This window comes from Engystomops pustulosus, chromosome 1 (genome assembly GCF_040894005.1).
Source record: "Engystomops pustulosus chromosome 1, aEngPut4.maternal, whole genome shotgun sequence".
NCBI classification, from domain to species: Eukaryota; Metazoa; Chordata; class Amphibia; order Anura; family Leptodactylidae; genus Engystomops; species Engystomops pustulosus.
This window is the reverse complement of record NC_092411.1, coordinates 270,552,670-270,576,874: the sequence shown is the minus strand read 5'-3', so window position 1 is coordinate 270,576,874 and position 24,205 is coordinate 270,552,670. Positions and strand designations below refer to the sequence as shown.

General features: G+C 40.5%; 1 protein-coding gene across 3 annotated transcripts in view; it reads left to right on the top strand.

Moving 5' to 3' along the window:
• The window catches only part of DOK7 (docking protein 7), a 75,255-nt gene extending 57,506 nt beyond the window's left edge, over positions 1 to 17,749 (top strand). For 2 of the 3 annotated variants that reach the window (XM_072126150.1, XM_072126151.1), the window contains 2 exons: positions 6,829 to 6,981; positions 15,206 to 17,749. In XM_072126150.1, coding sequence (XP_071982251.1) covers positions 6,829 to 6,981; positions 15,206 to 15,342 — 290 coding nt within the window. In that variant the 3' untranslated portion in view covers positions 15,343 to 17,749. The remainder of the gene's footprint in view (positions 1 to 6,828; positions 6,982 to 15,205) is intronic. The other variant, XM_072126152.1, reaches the window with a different exon arrangement.
• The last annotated feature ends 6,456 nt before the right edge of the window (positions 17,750 to 24,205 follow it).

Below are 24,205 nucleotides of genomic sequence, written 5' to 3'. Positions count from 1 at the left end.
AAATACAGGCGGTCCCCTACTTAAGAACACCTGACTTACATACAACCCCTAGTTACAAACGGACCTCTGGATGTTGGTAATTTATTGTACTTTAGTCCTTAGCTACAATAAACAGCTATAACAGTTATCACAGGTGTCTGTAATGAAGCTTTATTGTTAATCCTGGTTCTTATGACAATCCAACATTTTTAAAATCTAATTGTCACAGAGACCAAAAAAATTTTGACTGGGGTTACAATAATAAAGTATATGGTTCCGACTTACATACAAACTCAACTTAAGAACAAACCCACAGAACCGATCTTGTATGTAACCCGGGGACTGCCTGTATTTAGTGAATATTTAGAAAAACATAAAAAAATATAATTTTTTCAGATTTTGGTATGCTTAGTGCCTGAAAAACCCTACAAAAATGTTTTTTATGCTTTTTTTGTGTTGTCAGGTCCGTGTCATTAATAGGATGATAAATGTCTGATTTATAGGAGTCCACAAATATATATTAGTGGTATGGTAGTCCCTACACTGATTTTTATGGCTCTGATTTTGAGTCTATTTCTTCTAAAGGATAAAACTTCTGAAATTATCCTGACTTTTTGTGGGGTTTTTTATTTTCCAGTTAGCTGAAAAAAATGTCCTGTCCTAGTCTGAAGCAGAATTACAGCTAACAAATTGAAAGCAACTAGAAACTGAAAAAGATTATCGTGCGCCAAAAACACAGAAAAAAAATCCTACCAAAAGATCAGATCAAAAACCACTTAAAAAAACTAGGAATAAAGGTGCTCATTTTTGACAGAATTCAGTGAAAAGATATTTAAAAGAAACAAAAAAAACTCTGTGCTATCCATATTAACCAATATATCAACCAATCACTACTCAGCTTTCATTTCAGAATGTGATATTGCAAAATGAAAGCTGTGCTGTGATAGGTTACTATCTGCAACATGGCAACCAATGTACACTAACAACACAACACAAACCATACTAAAATACGGTATGTTGGATTCAAAAAAGCCATCAAAAACTAATACGAAAAGTCTACTTTTTTGACAAAAAACTGTGTACATAAGAATAAAAACCTTGTTTCATATAACAACTAATCACAGAGCTTTCAATTCATATTGTGCCTTTAAAAAATGAAAACTGTGCTGTGATAGGTGCTTGGAAGCAACACAGCAACCAATGTGTTGTACCCCCAAAAATACAACATATCCTGAAGAAATAACTCTTGTTTCCCCTGGTGACCAATCACAGCTCAGCTTTCATGTGAGATTGTGCTCCCAAAGAATGAAAACTATGCTGTGATAGGTTGCTAGGGAAACATAGCAACCAGATTTCATATACGGTATCTACTTGCTGACACACCTGGTTTTATACAAATTTTTAAGTAAAAATCTGCGTACAATGTAATTAGTGCTCCCCTGCAGTAGTCATGAAGGGGCGTCTGCACTTATTATATAAATCACAGTTTATTAGGTTGTAGGATGAGGTACCTGCCTGCTTCGCGTCATATGTAATAATCACATAATTATATAGCAGGCCGTCTATGTGTCAGGTCTCTATGGAAGTACAACAGTGTTGTGCTACAGGGCAGAAGCAGGAACAATGAACATGTGTGATTTCATGTATTATCATCCTAAAAAGATAAAACACAAATTACATGATTCAATGAGATGAATGGAACTGACCTGCAGTACCACACACAACCTATGGACAGGTGTGGCGCTGTTTCTTTTGGGGGCTGACTCTATACTGGGAGGTTGCTCAACAAAACCAATCAACTGGGTTACTGTATATGTAACTGGGCCTCTAGTAAATCAGAGCAGAAATAAATTTGGTTGCTATTAGAAACTTCTCCATTGAAATAGTTTATGGGATGTAAAGCGCCTCTGGGGCACCATATAAAAGTATAATAATAATTTGGACCAGAAGGAACCTCTTGTCCATGTGCATAGTCCAGAAATAGGCCTAGTATTATTTACCAGGCCTTTTTCGAAGTTGTTATTTTCATATGGCCTCAAAAATTCCCATATTGTGACCTATATTTGAGTACTGCCCCCCTATGGTCAGCTAAATATATCAAGAAACCTAGGGGAATATTCGGAAGTTGTAGATACGGTGCAGATTTCCTGATACGTGAATGCCAGATGGCACAAAATAAAGTGAAACCTCTATGAACCAACTACTTAATTTTTTACAGAAAAGTGGCCTCTTAGGATTGCTTTTTAAAGGTGTCTAGAGATGAGTGAATTGATTGAAGTGGAATTTGATTCAAATTTTATGAAAAATTTAAGCCAAGAATGGGAGACTACTAAAAAGTAGTCATCCTCCCAGACAGTCATCCCAGTAATGGAGACCCAGATCAAGAACTTGGCGAGAAAAATTGGGTGCTTCAAGGGCTCCATGGACTTGGCTAGAGAAATCAGATGATTCTGGGGCTCCATGGCCAGACCAGAAGAATGTAGAAGGCCTATTCATCCTCTGGTAGCCCTTTCCAGCATGGCCCCAGACCTGGCAAGGTGGATGCCTTCCTGGAGCTGTGACATAGCCTGGGGGAAAGTGTCCTCCTGCTCCTAGACTTCCAGGAAGGGCGCCACCTGGTGAATGCTCACTGGGAACTGTGCAAGCGGTTTTCCACCCGAGGAGTATCCTGTCCCAAGAGGCCGAGTAAGGACTCCTGGTCTTGCCAGAAATTTTTTAGAGATCAGGGTAAGGTGCCAGGCCATGTTGGAAAGGGCTGCAGGAGGTCAAATAAGGTTTCCACTACCTCCTGGTTCTGGTTCTAATTGGAACGGAATCAAATTTTTAAGAAATTCACTTATCTCTAGAGGTTTTATTTTGAAGAGCCAATACTTTTGAAGTTGGACAAACTGACCTTTCCTTTCACCAACCGTCCTACAAGGGACATCACAAAGGGGCCCTTTGGCTCTACCAAGACGCCCGAACATTGAGGAACCCCACAAAGATACAATAAATTAGAAGCAGTTTTTTATGATTTCAGATGTTAAAATATTGGTTTTATCCTAAAGTTTTTTCTCTATATGAGAGACCCAGGGAGCATTACCTACTCCTGAATTGATATTCTGGATGGAAGACCGGTGGTCATTAGCACGGATATTTATATTCATCTTGGTCACGCCGTACGTCTCCCAGAGGCCACTCTACGGAGATGAGTTTTTGGATTAATGTCATTTTTGTCCATCGGGCTATAATAAACTGTCCGTGTAGAAGAACAATATACGCTCTGTATAAGGAAAGCAGTATCATAAGGATGAATTCATGGAGAGGGAGACACTGTAGGTAGTGTGGAGCACCTATCAGGGGTTCTCAGACACACAAGCCGCAGGCAATAGATCTGATAAATAAGTTCTGGGAACTAGCATTTACTTGTCTCCTCTGCTGAAGGCCAGTTCACTTCAGTATAGTCAGAATAAGAATCTGGGGGGATCATAAATACTTTTATAGAAAACCATCACTATAAATCAGTTATAAGTAATACATTTCTAAAAAGTAGTAATATCTTACTGTTGATAGAAAGTGAACTGTGGTCATGTGTGGGTCTGTAAAATAGGATCACAATACGGCCCTATAGTCCTATACGTCCCGTTCTTGCAGAATGTTCTCTAACATGATCATGTTAAACAGGACTAAGCCTAGGAGATGTGTTACCTTCATAACTAATGGATCATTTTTAATCTGTGCTACTATTACCTATATCAAGAAAAGAGACCCCTTATATCTGGGGCAGTAGTGTTGAACCTATGGCATGAGCTCCTATAGGCCATCACCCCAACAAAGAGTTTGTCAGACATTTTCTCAAAGCCTTCTCCTGTAGTCTCTGGCCACCCAGGATGTGCCGTCGTCAGCAGAGGTGTGACTACAGTGGTAAAAGCTGTTATGGGGCTCGAAGTGTCAGGGGGCCCCATTATTTGTCCTCCTGTCGCACTAAAGAATTGAGGATATGCACCATTATATACATATTATGCTGCACATTGTAAAGCATTGTATGTATATAACATATATGTGATGTATATATGCTGTATATATATATATATATATATATATATATATATATATATATATATATATATGTGTGTGTGTATCTGTGATGTGTATATGCTGTATGTGTATATGGTGTCTATATACTACTCTATATGTGTGTTTGAGTATAGAACTGTATGTGTATGTATACAAGCATATACATATATGGTTTGTGTATATATGTGTGTGATTGAAACTCGAATGAGTATACAAATATGTATATTTTATAAGTAGGATGGGGGCCCCCAATGAAAAGCCTTGCTGCTCCTAGTTATGCCTCTGATCGTCAGCAATATTTTAAAGCAACACATCCTCCTGCTGCCTGGGTCTACAGGAGAATGAGGAGGTTCAGACAGGGCCGGTTTATCATTTGGCCCCGCAATTCTTCTTGTTCAGGGAAGGAAGAAGCAATGATAATCCAAATTTCTCCTCCTTCCTTAAACTGTATTGCTGTCCTCAGGATGCAGATACGACTGAAAGCTCTAAAATGAATCACTGGTCTAGGGTCTCCTACTTTTGGAGAAAGTTGGAATCCATTGGGCACAATTCTCTCCACTATTCCATGTCTTACCCCACAATTACTTGTGGTTGATTTTGTGTGGTTATCTGTAGAAAAGGACGTCACATGGGCTTGTAGGCTCATAGGCTTCCGTCAAGAAGCTGCCTTTTCGATTCTCCTTTACTAGGGTTCATTACTATGTACAATAGGGGGGTTATTTGACATCATACGGTAAGCATGTTCAGGCCATAATCTTTACGTTTATGGCCTACGAAATTGTTATAATTGGAAATGGGAATCCATTTGTGTAAAGCAGAGACTTCCGACAGCAATACAAAGTGTAAGGATTTCTCACATTGGAAGATTGTCCCACCAGGGCACCGGTAGGCCCAGGCTCTGTCAAAATAATAATCCAGCAGAAGACAACGCCATTCGGAGATGACCTTTGAGACAATCACTCGATATGAGGATGACCCACAAATAACCGTTTAGTTCATTTTTTTGAGATGACTATATGGATTCATTGATCTGTAGATTTGGTACGACTTCTGGCTATTTTTTAGTCCAGTCCGAATTTTATCAGTTTTGCTTTGAACCAACAGATGTTGCTCCAATTGCCCTGGGAATTGGTATATCAGCCCATCTAGTCTGATAAAACAAAGATTTTCCTATCACGTTTCCTAATTTTTTTTTTTTACAAATTATTTCTTAAATGTCATGGTTACCAATAGGGTTTATAAAAAGAGATTTGGGGTAAAATAAATGAAACAAGCTTTTTATTAAAAAATGCAATTTCTGAGAACTACAGGGGGTTATATACCAAGGTCCAAAATAATTGGAGCCGAATAGTCTCGGCCCAATTTGAATTGAATTTTGAACGATTTGCTCATCTTTAGACTTCTCGATGATGTCCAGTGTATACAATGATAGCGAAAATCACAGGGAAGATAAAAGTGGACATCCAAAAAAATGAAAGTGGACCGAAGAATAAAAAACTAACATTGGTTATACATGAACTACTAGATCTGGGCCTGGTTTTTAAAAAAATTTCCATTGGTGTCACCACTCAGTACTTGCCATATCTGCCAATGGGCTTATAAAGGTGACCAAACACTCTGATGATCCGTGCCCATTGTATGGAGGGTTCCATAGCTGCAGTATTATAAGGGGATAATATATATATTTTTTTATTTTAGTGTTAATTTTATCCCAACCATTGAAAGAGGTAAAATCTGCAGCCGAAATACCAGAAATGCAGCAGATTGCAAAATTTCCACCAACCTGTCAAATTCCATGACTGACACAATTTCCACCAGATTTTTTTAATTAATTTTTTATAAATAGTACCATATTATTTCCTGGACCACTTAACAGGGAAACCTGCCACCAGGTTTAACTCCACTAAATTACTATTCTCTTAAGGCAGGGTATCAGTTTTAATTTCTAAGTTCCTTTTTATATTAAATCTCCCCCAAATTCAAGCAAATGTGACTCTTCTCATCTTGTTTTCACATGGGAAGAGTCAAGTTTTGTGGTTGCAGGGGTAGTGTCACTTCAGAAGCCCCTCTCTTCTGTTCTATAGTACCTATAAATAAGCTGCTGGTATCATTTTAAAGATAAGAAAGCCATCTTGAAGATGCCGTCAGTCTGTGAGCTACAGACCTGGAAATACAGGCAGTTAAAAAAGGCAGGAGTTGAACCTCTCTCTATAGTACGTATTTCCAATTACTGTATGAATTTAACTGCCTGAAACTCCAGTTCTCTAGCTCACCAAGCCATTAGTCTAATGTGATTTGAAAGATGAGATCCTTATCTTTAATGTGACATTAAAGCATGAGAACTGGAGAACTGAAGATAGGGGCATCTGTAGTGACACTCCCCCTGCAACCACTAAACTTGACTCTTCTTATGTGAAAATGGGATGAGAAGAGTCATATTTGCAGGACTTTGAGTGTTTTTTTTTAATAGGTTAATGTGTGAGATTTCACATAAAAGATGGAATTCTAGAAAGGATAATTTTATACTCTACCTGAGAGGTCTAGCAGTTTAGTGGGGTAAATCCTGGTGACAGGTTCCCTTTAAGCTTATTTCTGAAATATGGCTTTTTAATAAGAATGTATTAATAATATTTGACTGTATACATGCTAACCCGACCAAAATGGTGTAGGGTATATTACATGTGTAACAAGACGTCTGGCAGCCTGCGTTACAGTGTTTATGGTCATCACTAACATTCACTACATATGCCGCAAGCATGAATTAATGCCAATATGTCTGCTTCATCTGGTCAGCAGGGGCAGGAGGTTTTCCGGCCGAGCCACTGGTTTCTGACCGACCTCGCAGTGAGACAGCGACATATGTAAATATTCCTATCAGCCCTACATCAAAGAAACAGCTGCATTACATGGCATTAGAACTTCAAGATCCTAGTACAGGAATAAGAGGTAACATCCATCACTCTCATCCAAGCACATCCTGTCTCCATGGCAATGACTAATTGTTAACCTTCTTCATCATCAGGGGTCACCATCACAAGGGAAGATACAGAATACTGGAGGTTTACCTGATAACTTATAGCCATTCACAGCAATTCTGCAGTAACCACTGGCCTTCTCTATTCTATATCACATACATTAAGTCAAAAACTATCTAGTAAGTCCAATATTGGAGAAAATGGAACATACCGAAAGTTCTAGACAATTGATCCAAAGCTATATAATGTATTAGATAGGGATATCAATCCTCATGCAATTATATAGTGCAAGGTTAACAAATTACAGAGAACCTGTCAGAAGGTGTGGGGCCTCTAAACCTCCAGGAGTCTTCATATAGGTGGGGTTTAAGGTTCTAAATCTTTTTTTTACCTTACATATGTTTGAGGCAATGTTTTAAAGATTCCAGGTGGTCGTTCTAGAATTCCTGAGATTCTGGCATGGTCGGCTCCAGGTTCCTGTAGGCCCCTGGGTGACAGAGCCTCAGTGGGCCCCTTTGCAATGAACTCACATGGCGTCATTAATAATTCGGAAACTAAAATAGTCTCCTGTTCCATAAAATATTCCCTAGATTATCATCCCAAACAGCCCCTTCATGGTTATTTATATAAAGCCCCATCACCCTCTATGGATACATTAGATACAACTCCCCTTACCCCCATGGATTCCTTATGTATGGCCTAATGTGGGCCCGCCCCCAGCAGCTATGGGCCCCGGCACTTGCCCGGGTATACCCAGTGCTGGTCCTGGATTCTGAGTAACTTGAATCTCAGGAAAGTGGCCGCTGGCGCAGGTAAGGTAAAAGTTTGGCACGCTACACTTCCATTTTTTGTGGAGGAGCAAGACAGTAAGTGCTAAGTTTCTCTGCAGCACCTCCAGAGGGGTAGCTAAGCATTACACAGACAGTGCTGATTCACATTAATGGGTTGTTTGTGTAATACAAGAAAGGTCAGGTCCTACACAGAGAGAGAAAATGTCTTTGTAACCTCTCTCTGCTCTGACCATTAGATAAGGAGAAGAGGTGGATTCAGGGTTCGGGGACTTATATTTGTCATCAATCTCAGATCAGTAGGGGTTCAACACTTGGCAACTCAGTGATACTGTGTCCTACAAATCAAGAATCAATTTTGATGGCTTATACATATATAGTGTTCATCAATCTCAGATCGGTAGGGGTTCAACACTTGGCAAGTCAATGATACTATGACCTACAAATCACACATTGATTCTGATAGATTATACATATATATATAGTGTTCATCAAGCTCAGATCGGTGGGGGGTCAACACTTGGCAACCCAGTGATAAGCTGCCATCAGGGGTGTAACTTCAGGGGGTGCAAAGGTTGCAATCGCACCTGGGCCCAAGAGGTTTAGGGGGCCCTTATGGTGTCACTTTCTCATATGAAAAGACTATTACTATAAACCATACATAAACTGCATATGCAGAAGTAGAGAACTTTATACACTGTGTAGTGGCCATGCAGCACTATTGAGATTTAGCCCAAGTTCTTACAGAACCCTGGAACGTCCACTACACAGTGTAGGGCGCAATGAGACTCGTTGGGGATTGAGGACATCAGATCACTATGGATCTGATATTGATGTCCTAACTTGTAGAGGTTACACCTAGTTATATTGTTATCCCTTTGCACAGGACTAGGGATAACATTTTTAAAGTGGGATTCCAACAACCACCGATCACGAGAACAGGGGTCACCTTCTCGATAATGGATGGAGCATGTGTCCTGCCACACTATCCAATACCATGGAAATGTCAGACATTGACAAGCACTAGGGAAGAGCGGATGTGGCTCCCAGTGGTCGGACCCACACCAATCAGATTTTTATCCGCTTTCCTCTGGATGGGAGATGACAATGTAACTTTGTTCCAACACTTTAAGACCCGAAAGTAACATCTAGTCTAGGACAACCCCTTTTATTGACATAGCACAGGATAGATATTTAAGCCCAGAAAATTCCTTTAGAAATCGCACAAACCTCTAGAAGACATAATTAGACAAGCTCCAAAGACCCTGAAATTAACCTTTTTTTTTGAATGACAAACTAATGTATCACACACTAATGTTAGACCCACACGTCATTACTCGGATCCATCACACCATACATCGAGAAATCCTACGAGCGACGCTCCGGCCGTGTTTAGTTACTGGAGCTATTAAAATTGACAGGCTATGCAGATGAAGATGTAGGAGTTAATAAAATGCTTTGTTATATTGACCTTGACCTTAGAAGAGAACTATAAAGTCAGCGGAGAGTGTGAGCTGCACTTACAGCCAATTACCTACAGAGCAACCAAGGTTCATTAAAATAAGATGAACAGATCTAAATATTCATGTCCTACTGTACGCATGTAATATCCAGACTTGCATGGCCAAATTAACTGATATTAACCAGTGCATTACCCTTTGACTTTCTACTGTAGCTCATCTCTGTAGGCTGGTTAAAGCTCAATGTTGGCTCAAGTGGGATTGAGGAAGAACATTTACAAGGAAATCTATTTACAACAGATATCTCAAGTACATCAAAAGAAAAATCCACCAGAATAAACCAGGGCCACTTACTTATAGATCCAGGCATTATGAGATAATTATTATCAATAACCTCCTTCCTTTTGAAATCAACTTTCAAAAATTAGGCTAATGCACCAGAAGGGCTCCAGGGGCATTACCAAAGCTGATCCGTCTATTACACTGCCTCACTGTGTATGTTCCTATGCTCCCTCAGCACTTCCCCCTGCCTTTCTGTAATCTCTCGCAGTGGGAAAAGCAAGTCCTCCTAAACAGAGTAGCAGCCTGTGACGCTACAGCACAGAGGGGATTGGGTAACCCCCCCGAGCCCTTTTGACTCATAAGCATAATTTGATTACACCTGGGGTGTTACCATAGCTCCTCCAATCTATGAGTTAGTGCCCCTGGTGTATAATGCTGGATTTTGATGGTAGATTTCCTACAACATCATAAAGATTTCCATAGATAGAGAAAGGACATACAAGCCACTTTGATGCTGGCTGTCTCTCCAGTTTTCTCAAACAAGAGATGTGGAGGACGGGTCAAGGGTGATGGAGAAGGTGTGGAAGTGGAAACAACAGCCAAGCCCAACTGTCCTGTGTGGTGTAACCAAGCACCATAACCCGAACAAGTCACATTACTGATAATTGTATCAGGGATTTTCCCACAAACTAAAGTCCCGTGGATAGGGCCTAACTTGCTGATCAGTGGGGGTCTCAGTGCTGAGACCCACACAGATCGCGAAAACAAGGTGTCCGTTGGACCCCTCGTCGATCCATCAGAGTAATGGAGCAGACAGCCACGCATGACAGTTCTGCTCCATTAATCTCTATGGAGCTGACAGAAATTGCCAAGAGCTACATAGAGTCAGCTACATAGAGATTAATGGAGCAGAACGGTCATGCGCGTCCGTCTGCTCCATTACTCTGATGGAGCGATGAGGGGTACGACGGACACCTTGTTTTCGCGATCTGTGGGGGTCTCAGTACGTGGATAGGGCCTAACTTTTGTTCATGGGAAACCCTCTTTAAGGTATCCATGACACAAATACTTCCTGCACATAAGAGTCTAGCGTAGCTTTGGCCTTTAACCCCTACTATAACTCGGCGTGGTCCCATTATTAGAGTCAATTTTATCTATAAATTTACAAGTCAATAATTATCAGTGGATGAAGATGGATGGACCTCCGACCTGTCCATTACATGTCCTGGGCCGTCTACGGGAGACGGATATTAGTAATCACTCATCCAGGGCACATTACTACTCACCTTTCATTTTTTATGCATCCACGTGTTTGCGAAGTAACTAAGACTGATGAATCGTTATCACCACCATAATGAACGATAATGTCTGGCATCAGGGAGAGAAATTGTGTTTATTTATTCTCTAATTATCATAATTAAGACCTGGAAATGAACAAAGATTGAACGTCTTTTCATCCGGCCGAGCTGCCCACGGTTCCCATGCTGTAGACTTTTCCTTCCAAGTCCTAATGAATATTCTTCAGAGTTGGAGCTTCAAACAAATAAGATGTTAAGAAATGGAAGGGAACCGTCAGCATTGTTTGCTCTTCTAAACTACCAGCACCTTTAGGTAGAGTATGAAATGTCCTTTCACTCTTTTATGTGAAATCTTGCCTGTTTAAATATAAGAAAATCTCCAAGTCATATGCAAATGAGCTGAGAAGAGTCACTTTTAAAGGTTGAAGAGATGAGGGCATCTTTTCAGACACTCCTACCTTCCATTATTTACTACCTAGAACCATGGTTTCCATCTCTCTAATAAAACAGTAAACATCTTATACTTACCTTCACCAAAGCTCCTGTGCAGCTGTGACGGGGAACATCACTGCCGGGCTTCTGTTTGTTTACAATGTAAACAAGCGTTGGCCCGGCGATTAAATATACCGTCATCAAGGTGATCAGGAGCACTGGTGCAGGTAAGTTTAAGATGTTTATTGTTTTAATAGCCCCCCACCCCCTCAAGCGATTTCTAGTCTTTTAAATCCCTTTTTAAACCCCTTTGATAACAATCTCCCTTTTTCAGATCACATCGGGCTTTTGGTTCTGTGATTTATAGAACTGGACCAACGGGCAGTTAAAAATTAGTCAGGAATGGGATCTTTACCCGCAGTTTGCATTCCAACTATGTCTATAGCTGCCTCTGTATCTCTGCTCCTGTAGATCCCAGAACCCCAAACCTGATGAGATTTTTAGCTTTAAGATGACACCAGAAGGATGTTTCTAAGCGCTATAGAGCAGAAGATAGAGACATCTTAAATGACACTACCTCTGCAACCTTTAAACGTGACTCGTCACAGGCAAAACATGACTCTTCTTGCTCATTTTCACTCATTAATAGGTAAATGGACGAGATTTCACATAAAAGAGGGAATTTCAGAACGTAAATTTCATACATTACCTCAGGGTGTTTGTAGTTTAATGGTGTAAAATTTGGTGACAGGTTCCTTTTATGGGGGAAGCATAAAACCTTATCATTGTAAAGGATTTTAGGAAAACTTTATAATCTTTAATTAGGTAAAAGTTTTGAAGTTTCTCATTTTCTAACATGTAAATTAATTAAAAAAGTTACTGGAAAGGGCCAATTGCTTTTTATACAAGTATTTGGCCGGTGCCTGGTAACGCAGCCTAGCCCTATCCACTTAAAGGAGTTCTCCGCTCATAGCAAGATAGTCCTTATCTGCAGAATAGGGCTTAACTTGCTGATCGTTGAGATTGTAATTATGGGACCCCCACGGATCTCTAGAACGGGGGTCCGTTGTACCCCTGTGGTGCTCGAGATGAAGAGATCAGCCAGTCCCGCATGTGACGTCTGCTCTACTCATCTCTATGACAATGAAGATTGCTGAGTACAGCGCTCAGCTATTTCCGTCAGCACCATGCGCGACTGGCTGCTCTGGCTGTCTCAAGCACAACAGGGGTCTAACGGACTCCTCTGTTTTTGAGATCCGTGGGGGTCCCATCACTAAGACCCCCGACAATCAGCAAGTTATGCCCTATTCTGTTGATAACGCCTAACTTGCTATGACTGGAGAAGTAAGATTATTGGTCTAGACTGAGCATATTGATGAGTATAGTGCGTTTTTATAGAAAAAGTTGACATTGATTCGTATGAATTAGCCAGAACACATTAATCTATGCGTGTCCCCGAATGCCCCATCTACATGGATTGCTGGTATTGATGCTAGACCAGTGCTGTACACACATCATGTATACAGGACCATGGGGAACGCTGCTCTTCATGTCCTGTGGAGGTGAATGGGGCACTGACTGAGCATGTGCACCTGTGTTTCATTCATATGGACACTAGGGGGCACTACCAAGTCCTGAATTGCATGATAGATAAGGGGTCCCAGTGGTCATTTACAGGATAAATTGTCTTCGAATCTAAATTAAAGCAGTTCACATCGGGTCGGTAGAGTCCGGTATAATGTTAATAATTTCTCCCTTATGAGATTTTTGTAACGTTGGTGCAGAATATAATAAAAACCCGGCCGCCGCTATATCCCTAAACCACATTTATCAGCTCCATAGCTATAAGGCAACAATCTAACAAGGTGAAGCAAGTTTTGTTTCGCTGGCGGAGTGATAATTACAGCTATTGATTTTTGTTTGTAACTTTTTGGCAAAGAATACGTTTTTATTACATTTGTTCCCCGTAAGAGTCACATGAAGTTTCGGAGGGGCTCGTACAGTGAGACATTGTTATCTCTTCGCACATTCTGCTACATATTCACTAACATTATGTCTGCAACTGATGGTTAAAGGGTAAGAAGGTGGAAGAGGAATATAGAAATATTAATAAATCTTCCTGCAAACCCAAATATCCAAAAGCCTAATAACCAAGACTCTCCAGAGATCTACAGAGGAGAATTCTGCGCCCATTGATTTCTTTATATTATTCTAAAGCAGTTAGAGAGTCTGTATTTCAGATTTAACTCTACTCACTCCTGCAGGGACAAAGATTTAAGGGGATCCCCATCCCAGACCCCTATCTGCATGTAGATAGAAACCCAACGAAAATGCGCTCCACGGACCCTTAGTAAATGGGCCCCATTGTCTTATCTGCAGGCTGCATGTAATAGAGCAAAAGTAGCTGAGCAAATTGTACATAGTGTCCTATCTGCAGGCAGCATGTTATAGAGCAGAAGGAGCTGAGCAAATTGTACATAGTGTCCTATCTGCAGGCAGCATGTTATAGAGCAGGAGGAGCTGAGCAGATTGTACATAGTGTCCTATCTGCAGGAAGCATGTTATAGAGCAGGAGGAGCTGAGCAGATTGTGCATAGTGTCCTATCTGCAGGCAGCATGTTATAGAGCAGACGGAGCTGAGCAAATTGTACATAGTGTCCTATCTGCAGACAGCATGTTATGGAGCAGGAGGAGCTGAGCAGATTGTACATAGTGTCCTGTCTGCAGACAGCATGTTATAGAGCAGGGGGAGCTGAGCAGATTGTACATAGTGTCCTATCTGCAGGCAGCATGTTATAGAGAAAAAGGAGCTGAGCAGATTGTACATAGTGTCCTATCTGTAGGCAGCATGTTATAGAGCAGTGGGATCTGAGCAGATTGTACATAGTGTCCTATCTGCAGGAAGCATGTAATAGAGCAGGAAGAGCTGATCAGCGTGTACATAGTGTCCTATCTGCAGAAAGCATGTTATAGAGCAGGAGGAGCTGAGCAGATTGTACATAGTGTCCTATCTGCAGGAAGCATGTTATAGAGCAGGAGGAGCTGAGTAAATTGTACATGGTGTCCTATCTGCAGGCAGCATGTTATAGAGCAGGAGGAGCTGACCACATTGTATATAGTGTCCTATCTGCAGGCAGCACTTTATAGAGCAGTGGGATCTGAGCAGATTGTACATAGTGTCCTATCTGCAGGAAGCATGTAATAGAGCAGGAAGAGCTGATCAGCGTGTACATAGTGTCCTATCTGCAGGAAGCATGTTATAGAGCAGGAGGAGCTGAGCAGCTTGTACATAGTGTCCTATCTGCAGGAAGCATGTTATAGAGCAGGAGGAGCTGAGTAAATTGTACATGGTGTCCTATCTGCAGGCAGCATGTTATAGAGCAGGAGGAGCTGACCACATTGTATATAGTGTCCTATCTGCAGGCAGCACGTTATAGAGCAGTGGGATCTGAGCAGATTGTACATAGTGTCCTATCTGCAGGAAGCATGTAATAGAGCAGGAAGAGCTGATCAGCGTGTACATAGTGTCCTATCTGCAGGAAGCATGTTATAGAGCAGGAGGAGCTGAGCAGATTGTACATAGTGTCCTATCTGCAGGAAGCATGTTATAGAGCAGGAGGAGCTGAGTAGATTGTACATGGTGTCCTATCTGCAGGCAGCATTTTATAGAGCAGGAGGAGCTGACCACATTGTATATAGTGTCCTATCTGCAGGCAGCATGTTATAGAGCAGGAGGAGCTGAGTAGATTGAAATATAAATTTCTGAAAATATTACATATAACTTGTGTTTAAACGGTCAATAACTTTTTCACCCATCTTTCTATTTCCTATAATTTCCTATAACTTCTCTCCTAGCAGCTGCGGATAGATCTTATCACCATTATTGCTGTTAGATATCTCTATCATACATTACAATATTTGTTTTGTATCCCCAGGGGGAGGCTCCACCAGATACGCTCAAATAGACATTGCTGCGACGGAGACGGCACATAAAGTGGGCTCCCAACACGCCCAGTCCCGGGAGGAACGTCTACAGGAGCTGGAGCAGAAGAGGAAAGGGAATCAGCAGTGATGGATCCGGGGGTGATGAAAAGGGCGGGTGCTTCTTATTTAAAGGTGACTTCTTAGGGACTACCGGGTCTGATGGGCTACCGAAACTTTTTGAGTCAGAGGTTCGGCCCGGTTCGACTTTTTGAAAGAATGGAATCACATGTTGAGGTCATTCCAAAAAAATGGATATTCCCTCTTGGAGACATATGAGACGTGTCTGGTCCTATAGTAAGTGCCCTTTAACCCTCGAGGTGGAACGAAACAAAAATCATCTATAAATACTTGTATATTCTCATTGATTTTTCTTCCCTGAAAATGTTCTATAGTTTTGTATGTGTAGGATATCTAAGTATTTATTGTTCCTATTACCGTGTATTATTATTATTATTATTATTTTTATTTAATTTTATTTGCATATTATTTTATACTACATACCTCCTCCGTTTTGGTGTCTTACTCATAGGACTATTTTTTTGTTAAACCAAATTTCTTCTTCAGTCTCGCTTCTTTTATGAAAGGAAAAATTCCAGTTAAAATGAAAAAAAGAAATCACTGAAATCACATAAAGTTTGTATATTTTATAAGCTGATACAGTAAGGTTTCTATAGGGTAACAGTTTTTGGCTGTTAGGTAAATAATATACACATACCTATAGAGGTTTGTTGTTCATATACACAACAGGTGCAACTTAAATCAAAAAGGTTCCCTGGATTTCACCCCATTAACCGACCACCCCCTTCAGGTAGGAGATGTAATGTCCTTTCTAGAATTCCCTCTTTAATATGAAATCTCACCAATTTACCTATAAAAAAATCTCCAAAGTCGTGTGAAAATGACCAGAGAAGAGTCATTATTTGCTTAAGACGAGTCAAGTTTAGAGGATGCATGAGGAGAGTCACTTCAGATGCCCTGATCTCAGGTTCTATAATACCTAATAATAATAGTTCCTTTATTTGTATAGCGCACACAGATTATACAGCGCTGCACAAAGCATGACAAATCAGTCACTGTCCCCAATGGGGATCACAATCTAATCAACCTATCACTATGTTTTGGAGTGTGGGAGGAAACCAGAGAACCCGGAGGAAACCCACGCAAACACGGAGAGAACATACAAACTCATTGCAGATGTTGACCCTCGGACTTGAACAAAGGTCCCCAGTGCTGCAAGGCTGTAATGCTAACCTCTAAATCACCATACTGCCCTTGCACATATAAAACACATGGAAACTGGAGCAGACATTTTGCATCATGGATGAGGAAGAATTCAATTACAAGTTCCAATCCATCTGGAGACAGCTAAGCTCCACCCAAGAAAGATAAAAAAAGATAAAAAAAACTGACAGTTAACAAGGGAATAATTATGGGAGTTCACATAAAAATAAACAAACAAAGTCAACATGTTATTCATACATTTCCATTCTCCAATTCGATTAAAGGGGTTGGCCACTCTTTTAGTAGATTTAAGTAGATAATCTCTGAATGTTCATTAAGTGATTCAGCAGTCCTGCTACTTACTTTAGTGCTGTGTGCAAGCTATCTGTGCTTCTTTGTTTACATGTCTGAGCTCTGCTGAATAGGAGGAGCTGTATCAGGAGAGTTATGACTCATCCTGCTCCCTCTCCCTTCCCTTTCCTATCTCTGTCAGTGAGAAGATAGACACAGGGGGTGATGCTATAAGGACAATTAGATCAGCGAGAGAGTAAGCTGTATATTTGCAGAGAGCAGCATGGTGAGAACAGGGAAAGGCTGCAGCTCTCAAAGGACACAAAGACACAGGTACATGTACATGCAGAGACATGTCTAATGGAAGAGATTTATTGAAAAGTGGACAACCCCTTTAACCATTGCAGCGCCCCCTGGTGTCTCCATTGTAACATTACATGACATCTGAAGTTTTTTTATACCATATTTCCTGGGGCATTTCTGTACAGTATCAGGATTTGGTAGATTTGTAGCAGTTTTTGGACTACACATGCCTGTATAGGGGTGGACACAGGAGATTGGGGGTTTTCATGCATGTATGTAAATAATACTCCCATAACATGTTATGCGATATAAGGAATGTAATATTACTGCATATAAAAACACTAAAATGTAGACGTTTTTTGCATAAATTAAAAATCCCAAAATGGGATCTATATATAAAATGTGTGTAATATTCTAAGTAATTTTTTTTTTGGTTCTTTTTATTTTAATTTGCACATTGTTTTATAGTCATTTACATGCAATTTGGTTCAACAAATGATTTCGCCTCATATTGTAATAATTTTGTACAACAGTGAAATCAGGTGCAATCCAGAAACTGTAGTAGGATGGGAGATGACCCCAGAGCTCATCTTCTATCAAATGTGAACTACAAGCTACAGAACGAATGTGCTGCATTCATCTCCATCCTTCATTGTTACCGAAATGTCCAATAAAAATTTCCTGACAAAATGATGATCTGTGCTCCACGTCTCTGTATGGCGGCTCCGTCTTGTTACACGCCGTCCATCACTAGTATCTGTGTACAATGGGGGACGTTGATCATAATTTTTTAGGCTGTTTTTGCCATTTTTCGTGCAATTTTTTTTTCACAGTTATTGAATTTGTCTCTAATTTGCGACTTTTTTGGGTGCAAGCAAAAGACCAGCACTTAGTGGTTTTGAGTGTCTGCATCTCATCTGCCACAGTGGGGCTCATTTACTAAGGGTCCGCACGCCGCACTTTTGTCGGGTTTCCCGAATATTTCCGATTTGCGCTGAATTGCCCCGGGATTTTGGCGCACGCGATCGGTTTGTGACGCATTGGCGCCGGCTTTCATGCGACAGAAATAAGGGGGCGTGGCCGACGGGCAGCCCAACGGATTCCGAAAAACCGTGGAATTTAAAAAAGAATTTGCGTCACAAGATCAGCACTTACATGCACCGGGACAAAGAAGATGAACTCCGGCGGACCTCGGCGCAGCAGAGACACCTGCTGGATATCAGGCGCACGACCTTAGTGATTCCCGGGAGACCCGAATCAGCGTCAGAGAACGCGCCGCTGGGTCGTGACTGGACCGAGTAAGTAAATGAGCCCCAGTGAGTGGCTGTTCTGCAGATGTTTGTGCTGCATCTATCACTATATTTCCCCTAAAAAGTCGCAAAAATGTTGCAAAAATACACCTACTCTGAGCAGCTGCACTGAAAAAAACCTTCCTTTTCCTTACTGGAAACAAAGGTCATTGCTTTAAAAGTTACAAATTAACTCAATGCCACATGAAAAATACCTCTGCACAGTTTGCAAATGTAAAATCATCTTTCCATTAAAATGTCCTCAAGTGATGACTTCATCATTTGTGAGTGGGATTATTGTCTTAATGCGCAGGCTCCATTTCCTGCACATTATAATAAAAAGGCAAAGACTCATTTGAGCAAGAATTTTTTTTCTTTTACACATCTGTAACTTTTTTGTAACGTTTCTGCACTTAAAACACAATGGGGCACATTTACTTACCCGTCCGGAGGAGTTCACAGAAAGTGCATTGTCCGTCTATAATGCATTCTGCCGCGATTCAATAAGATCATGTGCTAAGATGCTGATCAGTGGGGGTCTCAGTGCTGTTCCTCAGACTAATGGAGCAGACGGATGCGCTCACTGATCTCCGTCAGCTCCATAGAGATTAATGGTCATGCACCGCCGTCTGCTCCATTACTCTCATGGACCCCTCGTTTTCGCTATCTGCGGGGCCTCGTGTATAGGGCCTAACTTGGCTTCATGGGAAAACCCCTTTAATAAAAATAATAATTCTTTAATTTATAAAGTGCACACAGATTACACAGAGCTTTCCAGATTAGTCCCTGTCCCCATGGGACTCACAATCTAATCAACCTACCAGTATGTTTGGAAAGTGGGAGGAAACTGGAGGACCCAGAGGAAACCCACACAAACTCTTTGCAGATGTTGAACTGGATGAGACTTGAACCCAGGACCCCAGTGCTACAAGGCTGTAGTACTAAGCCACCATGCTGCCCCTTACTCCTCATCATATCATATCATATCTATCTTTCAGGAGATGAATAGCAGTACTCCAGATACAGGTGTAGGCTACATTCACACTGACATGTTCCCACCGTACCGTAGCACGGTGGACACATGTCGGAGCTATCTTATCTTTTCACGGGGTGTGGAGCGCTAGTGACTCGAAACAGTTAGTGACTCGTATGCCGGTATTCTGGAGCACATACCGTGCATAGTGTCAATAATTATGTTACAAAATAATTCATAATGAGATAATTCATTCTATCTATCTATCTCATATCTATCTATCTATCTATCTATCTATCTATCTCATATCTATCTATCTATCTATCTATCTATCTATCTATCTCATATCTATCTATCTATCTATCTATCTATCTATCTATCTCATATCTATCTATCTATCTCATGTCTATCTATCTATCTATCTATCTATCTATCTATCTATCTATCTCATATTTATCTATCTATCTATCTATCTATCTATCTATCTATCTATCTCATATCTATCTATCTATCTATCTCATATCTATCTATCTATCTATCTATCTATCTATCTCATATTTATCTATCTATCTATCTATATATTGAAGAAAGCGGGCAGCACTCCAAATTGTAGTGAAAAAAGTGTAAGTTCTTTATTCCATAGTCAGCAATCAAACAGCGACGTTATGTTACAAAATAATTCATAATGAGATAATTCATTCTATCTATCTATCTCATATCTATCTATCTATCTATCTCATATCTATCTATCTATCTATATCATATCTATCTATCTATCTATCTTTTAAAAAAAAAAAAAAAGTGTCGCAAATCTAGCACTTACCTTCACTAGGAATAGGCCGGTGAACTTGAGTGCATTTTGGGGAACTTCAGCGCAGCAGCGCCACCTGGTGGACGTCGGAAGGAACTGCCTTAATGAATCCCGGCCGGACCCAAATCCACCGCAGAGAACGCGCCGCTGGATCTTGAATGGACCGAGTAAGTAAATCTGCCCCAATATAATACTTCTTCTTGTATTGTGTATGAATACATTGGGCCACATTTGCGCCTAAGTGTAGTAGTTGCGCCTAAATTCTGGCGCACTGTTATAAGGTAATTTCCTGCCTCTTATTAATCACTTTACTTTAACACAGTTTAGGCACAATTTTGGCGCAGTTTAGGCGCAATGTTAGATTCGGGCACTTACATGTGATCCTGCTACAAGCTCCTCTCTGCTTCTCCCACACACTCACAGCAGCACCCAGGTGTGTGACACCCAGCACCCAGTGACCTCAGCAGTGGCTTCTCCTGGAGGGGATCCCCCAGTGCTGGTCTCCTGCTGCACCCCTGTAATTCTGCACAGAATCCCCCTCAGACACACTGGTGATACTGTGCAGAATTACATGGGGGACACTTGTATGTAGTAACTGCAACATTCTGCAAAGTTCTCAGCTCTTGCTTTGAGCTCAGGATTCTGCAGAATGTTTTGTAAATAGAAGGTGATGAAGTGTAAATAGAGTCTGCAGCTCCTGTCTGCAGAGTATCTCATGTCTGTATGATCTCTACTAGTGTCTGTAGTGTATCTCATGTCTGTATTATATGTACTAGTGTCTGCAGAGTATCTCATGTCTGTATTATATGTACTAGTGTCTGCAGAGTATCTCATGTCTGTATTATATGTACTAGTGTCTGCAGAGTATCTCATGTCTGTATTATATGTACTAGTGTCTGAAGTGTATGTAGTGTCTGTATTATATGTACTAGTGTCTGCAGAGTATCTCATGTCTGTATTATCTGTTCTAGTGTCTGCAGTGTATCTCATGTCTGTATTATCTGTACTAGTGTCTGCAGAGTATCTAATGTCTGTATTATCTGTACTAGTGTCTGCAGTGTATGTAATGTCTGTATTATCTGTGCTTGTGTCTGCAGTGTATGTAATGTCTGTATTATCTGTACTAGTGTCTGCAGTGTATGTAATGTCTGTATTATCTGTACTAGTGTCTGCAGAGTATCTCATGTCTGTATTATATGTTCTAGTGTCTGCAGAGTATCTCATGTCTGTATTATCTGTACTAGTGTCTGCAGTGTATCTCATGTCTGTATTATCTGTACTAGTGTCTGCAGTGTATGTAATGTCTGTATTATCTGTACTAGTGTCTGCAGAGTATCTCATGTCTGTATTATATGTTCTAGTGTCTGCAGAGTATCTCATGTCTGTATTATCTGTACTAGTGTCTGCAGTGTATCTCATGTCTGTATTATCTGTACTAGTGTCTGCAGTGTATGTAATGTCTGTATTATATGTTCTAGTGTCTGCAGTGTATCTCATGTCTGTATTATATGTACTAGTGTCTGCAGTGTATGTAATGTCTGTATTATCTGTACTAGTGTCTGCAGTGTATGTAATGTCTGTATTATATGTACTAGTGTCTGTAGTGTATCTCATGTCTGTATTATATGTTCTAGTGTCTGCAGAGTATCTCATGTCTGTATTATATGTACTAGTGTCTGCAGAGTATCTCATGTCTGTATTATATGTACTAGTGTCTGCAGAGTATCTCATGTCTGTATTATATGTTCTAGTGTCTGCAGTGTATGTAATGTCTGTATTATCTGTACTAGTGTCTGCAGAGTATCTCATGTCTGTATTATATGTTCTAGTGTCTGCAGTGTATGTAATGTCTGTATTATCTGTACTAGTGTCTGCAGTGTATGTAATGTCTGTATTATCTGTACTAGTGTCTGCAGTGTATGTAATGTCTGTATTATATGTACTAGTGTCTGCAGTGTATGTAATGTCTGTATTATCTGTTCCAGTGTCTGCAGTGTATGTAATGTCTGTATTATCTGTACTAGTGTCTGTAGTGTATGTAATGTCTGTATTATATGTACTAGTGTCTGCAGTGTATGTAATGTCTGTATTATCTGTACTAGTGTCTGCAGTGTATGTAATGTCTGTATTATCTGTACTAGTGTATGCAGTGTATGTAATGTCTGTATTATCTGTACTAGTGTCTGCAGTGTATGTAATGTCTGTATTATCTGTACTAGTGTCTGCAGTGTATGTAATGTCTGTATTATCTGTACTAGTGTCTGCAGTGTATGTAGTGTCTGTATTATCTGTACTAGTGTCTGCAGTGTATGTAATGTCTGTATTATATGTACTAGTGTCTGCAGTGTATGTAGTGTCTGTATTATCTGTACTAGTGTCTGCAGTGTATGTAGTGTCTGTATTATCTGTACTAGTGTCTGCAGAGCATCTCATGTCTGTATGATCAGTACTAGTGTCTGCAGTGTATGTAATGTCTGTATTATCTGTTCCAGTGTCTGCAGTGTATGTAATGTCTGTATTATCTGTACTAGTGTCTGCAGTGTATGTAATGTCTGTATTATCTGTTCCAGTGTCTGCAGTGTATGTAATGTCTGTATTATCTGTACTAGTGTCTGCAGTGTATGTAATGTCTGTATTATCTGTACTAGTGTCTGCAGTGTATGTAATGTCTGTATTATATGTACTAGTGTCTGCAGTGTATCTCATGTCTGTATTATCTGTACTAGTGTCTGCAGTGTATGTAGTGTCTGTATTATCTGTTCTAGTGTCTGTCTGAGCTTTGCTGCTAGAAATGAGCTGTTCTGCAAAGGGGCTCAGTGCTTTCTTCTCAGATAACGCCACCTTCGGGCTGGAGTGTTTTTGTGCCTAAATGAAAAAGGTGCAAGTGATGAATATCATTAGGCGCAGAAAAACATCTGGAGTGGTAAGATAGATGAGGGAAAGCTGGTTATTTTTGCTGCGCAGCTAGTTTGGCATTTAGTCGCAAAAATGGCGCAAAAACGGTGCGCCTGAATGAAAAGGCGCAAAAACAACAGAAAAAACAAATGATACATGTGGCCCATTGTATTCTGTGTTGCCCTTATATTTACATATTAGTTGAATTATTTGTAACTGGGAATAATTTGCCGCTGAGCTCCAGCTGGAAGGACAAAGGTTAAATCAGCTTGAAAAGTGGTAAAATAATAAATATAAAAAAACAAAGCATGTGAGGCACTAATTATACAGAACTTATAGCCTCTAACCAGCTATTAATGCTGAGAGAAGAATCAGAGAGAGGTCTCATGTAGAAAAAAGCCCATCCTATCACCATCTACTGCTCATATGGACTGTGCCCATTTAGGACTCTCTTATATCTGAGTGGAGATGTAGAGAAGGACTTTCCTTCTGGATCAAAATGTCTAATTCTTAATTTTCCCTGTGAAGCAGCTGTAGGACTCCCACAGGATCCAAATTAGTGACTCATGATAGTAACAGCCACAGAACTCATAACGATGTAATAATGGTGACAGTCATGGGGCTCCCATAACAGTGACGGCCAAAGAACCAAAACTCAATTGCATTCTTATTACCCCTAGTAATAGTTACAGGACCTCCATAGCAGAAACAGGACTACACAAGATTTACAAAAAGAGGATTTCAATAACATCTACAATCACAGGAGCCCAAAGAACTGACAAGCAGAGGACCCTCATAACATTAAATTCACAGGACCCCAGAACCATAGCAACCACACAACCTCAATAATAGTAACAATCACCGAACCCTATACCAGTGACAACCAGAGGACCTCAATTACAGTAACATTCGGAGGATGCCATGGTAGCGACACACAGAGGACCCCAAGTACAGTACCAATCACAGGATCCCATAACAGTAATAATCACGGGATCACAAAGTAGCGACAAACAGAGGACCCTAATGAAAGTAGCAATCAGAAAAACTTCAGTGCCCGGGTGAGCGGTGGCCCTAAATTTAAGCTAGCATTCTCAAAGTGTCACCACGTGTTGCTGCTCTCCGGAAGGGATAGTAAGGCCTGGTGCAACCCCATGGGAAATAGGTCAAG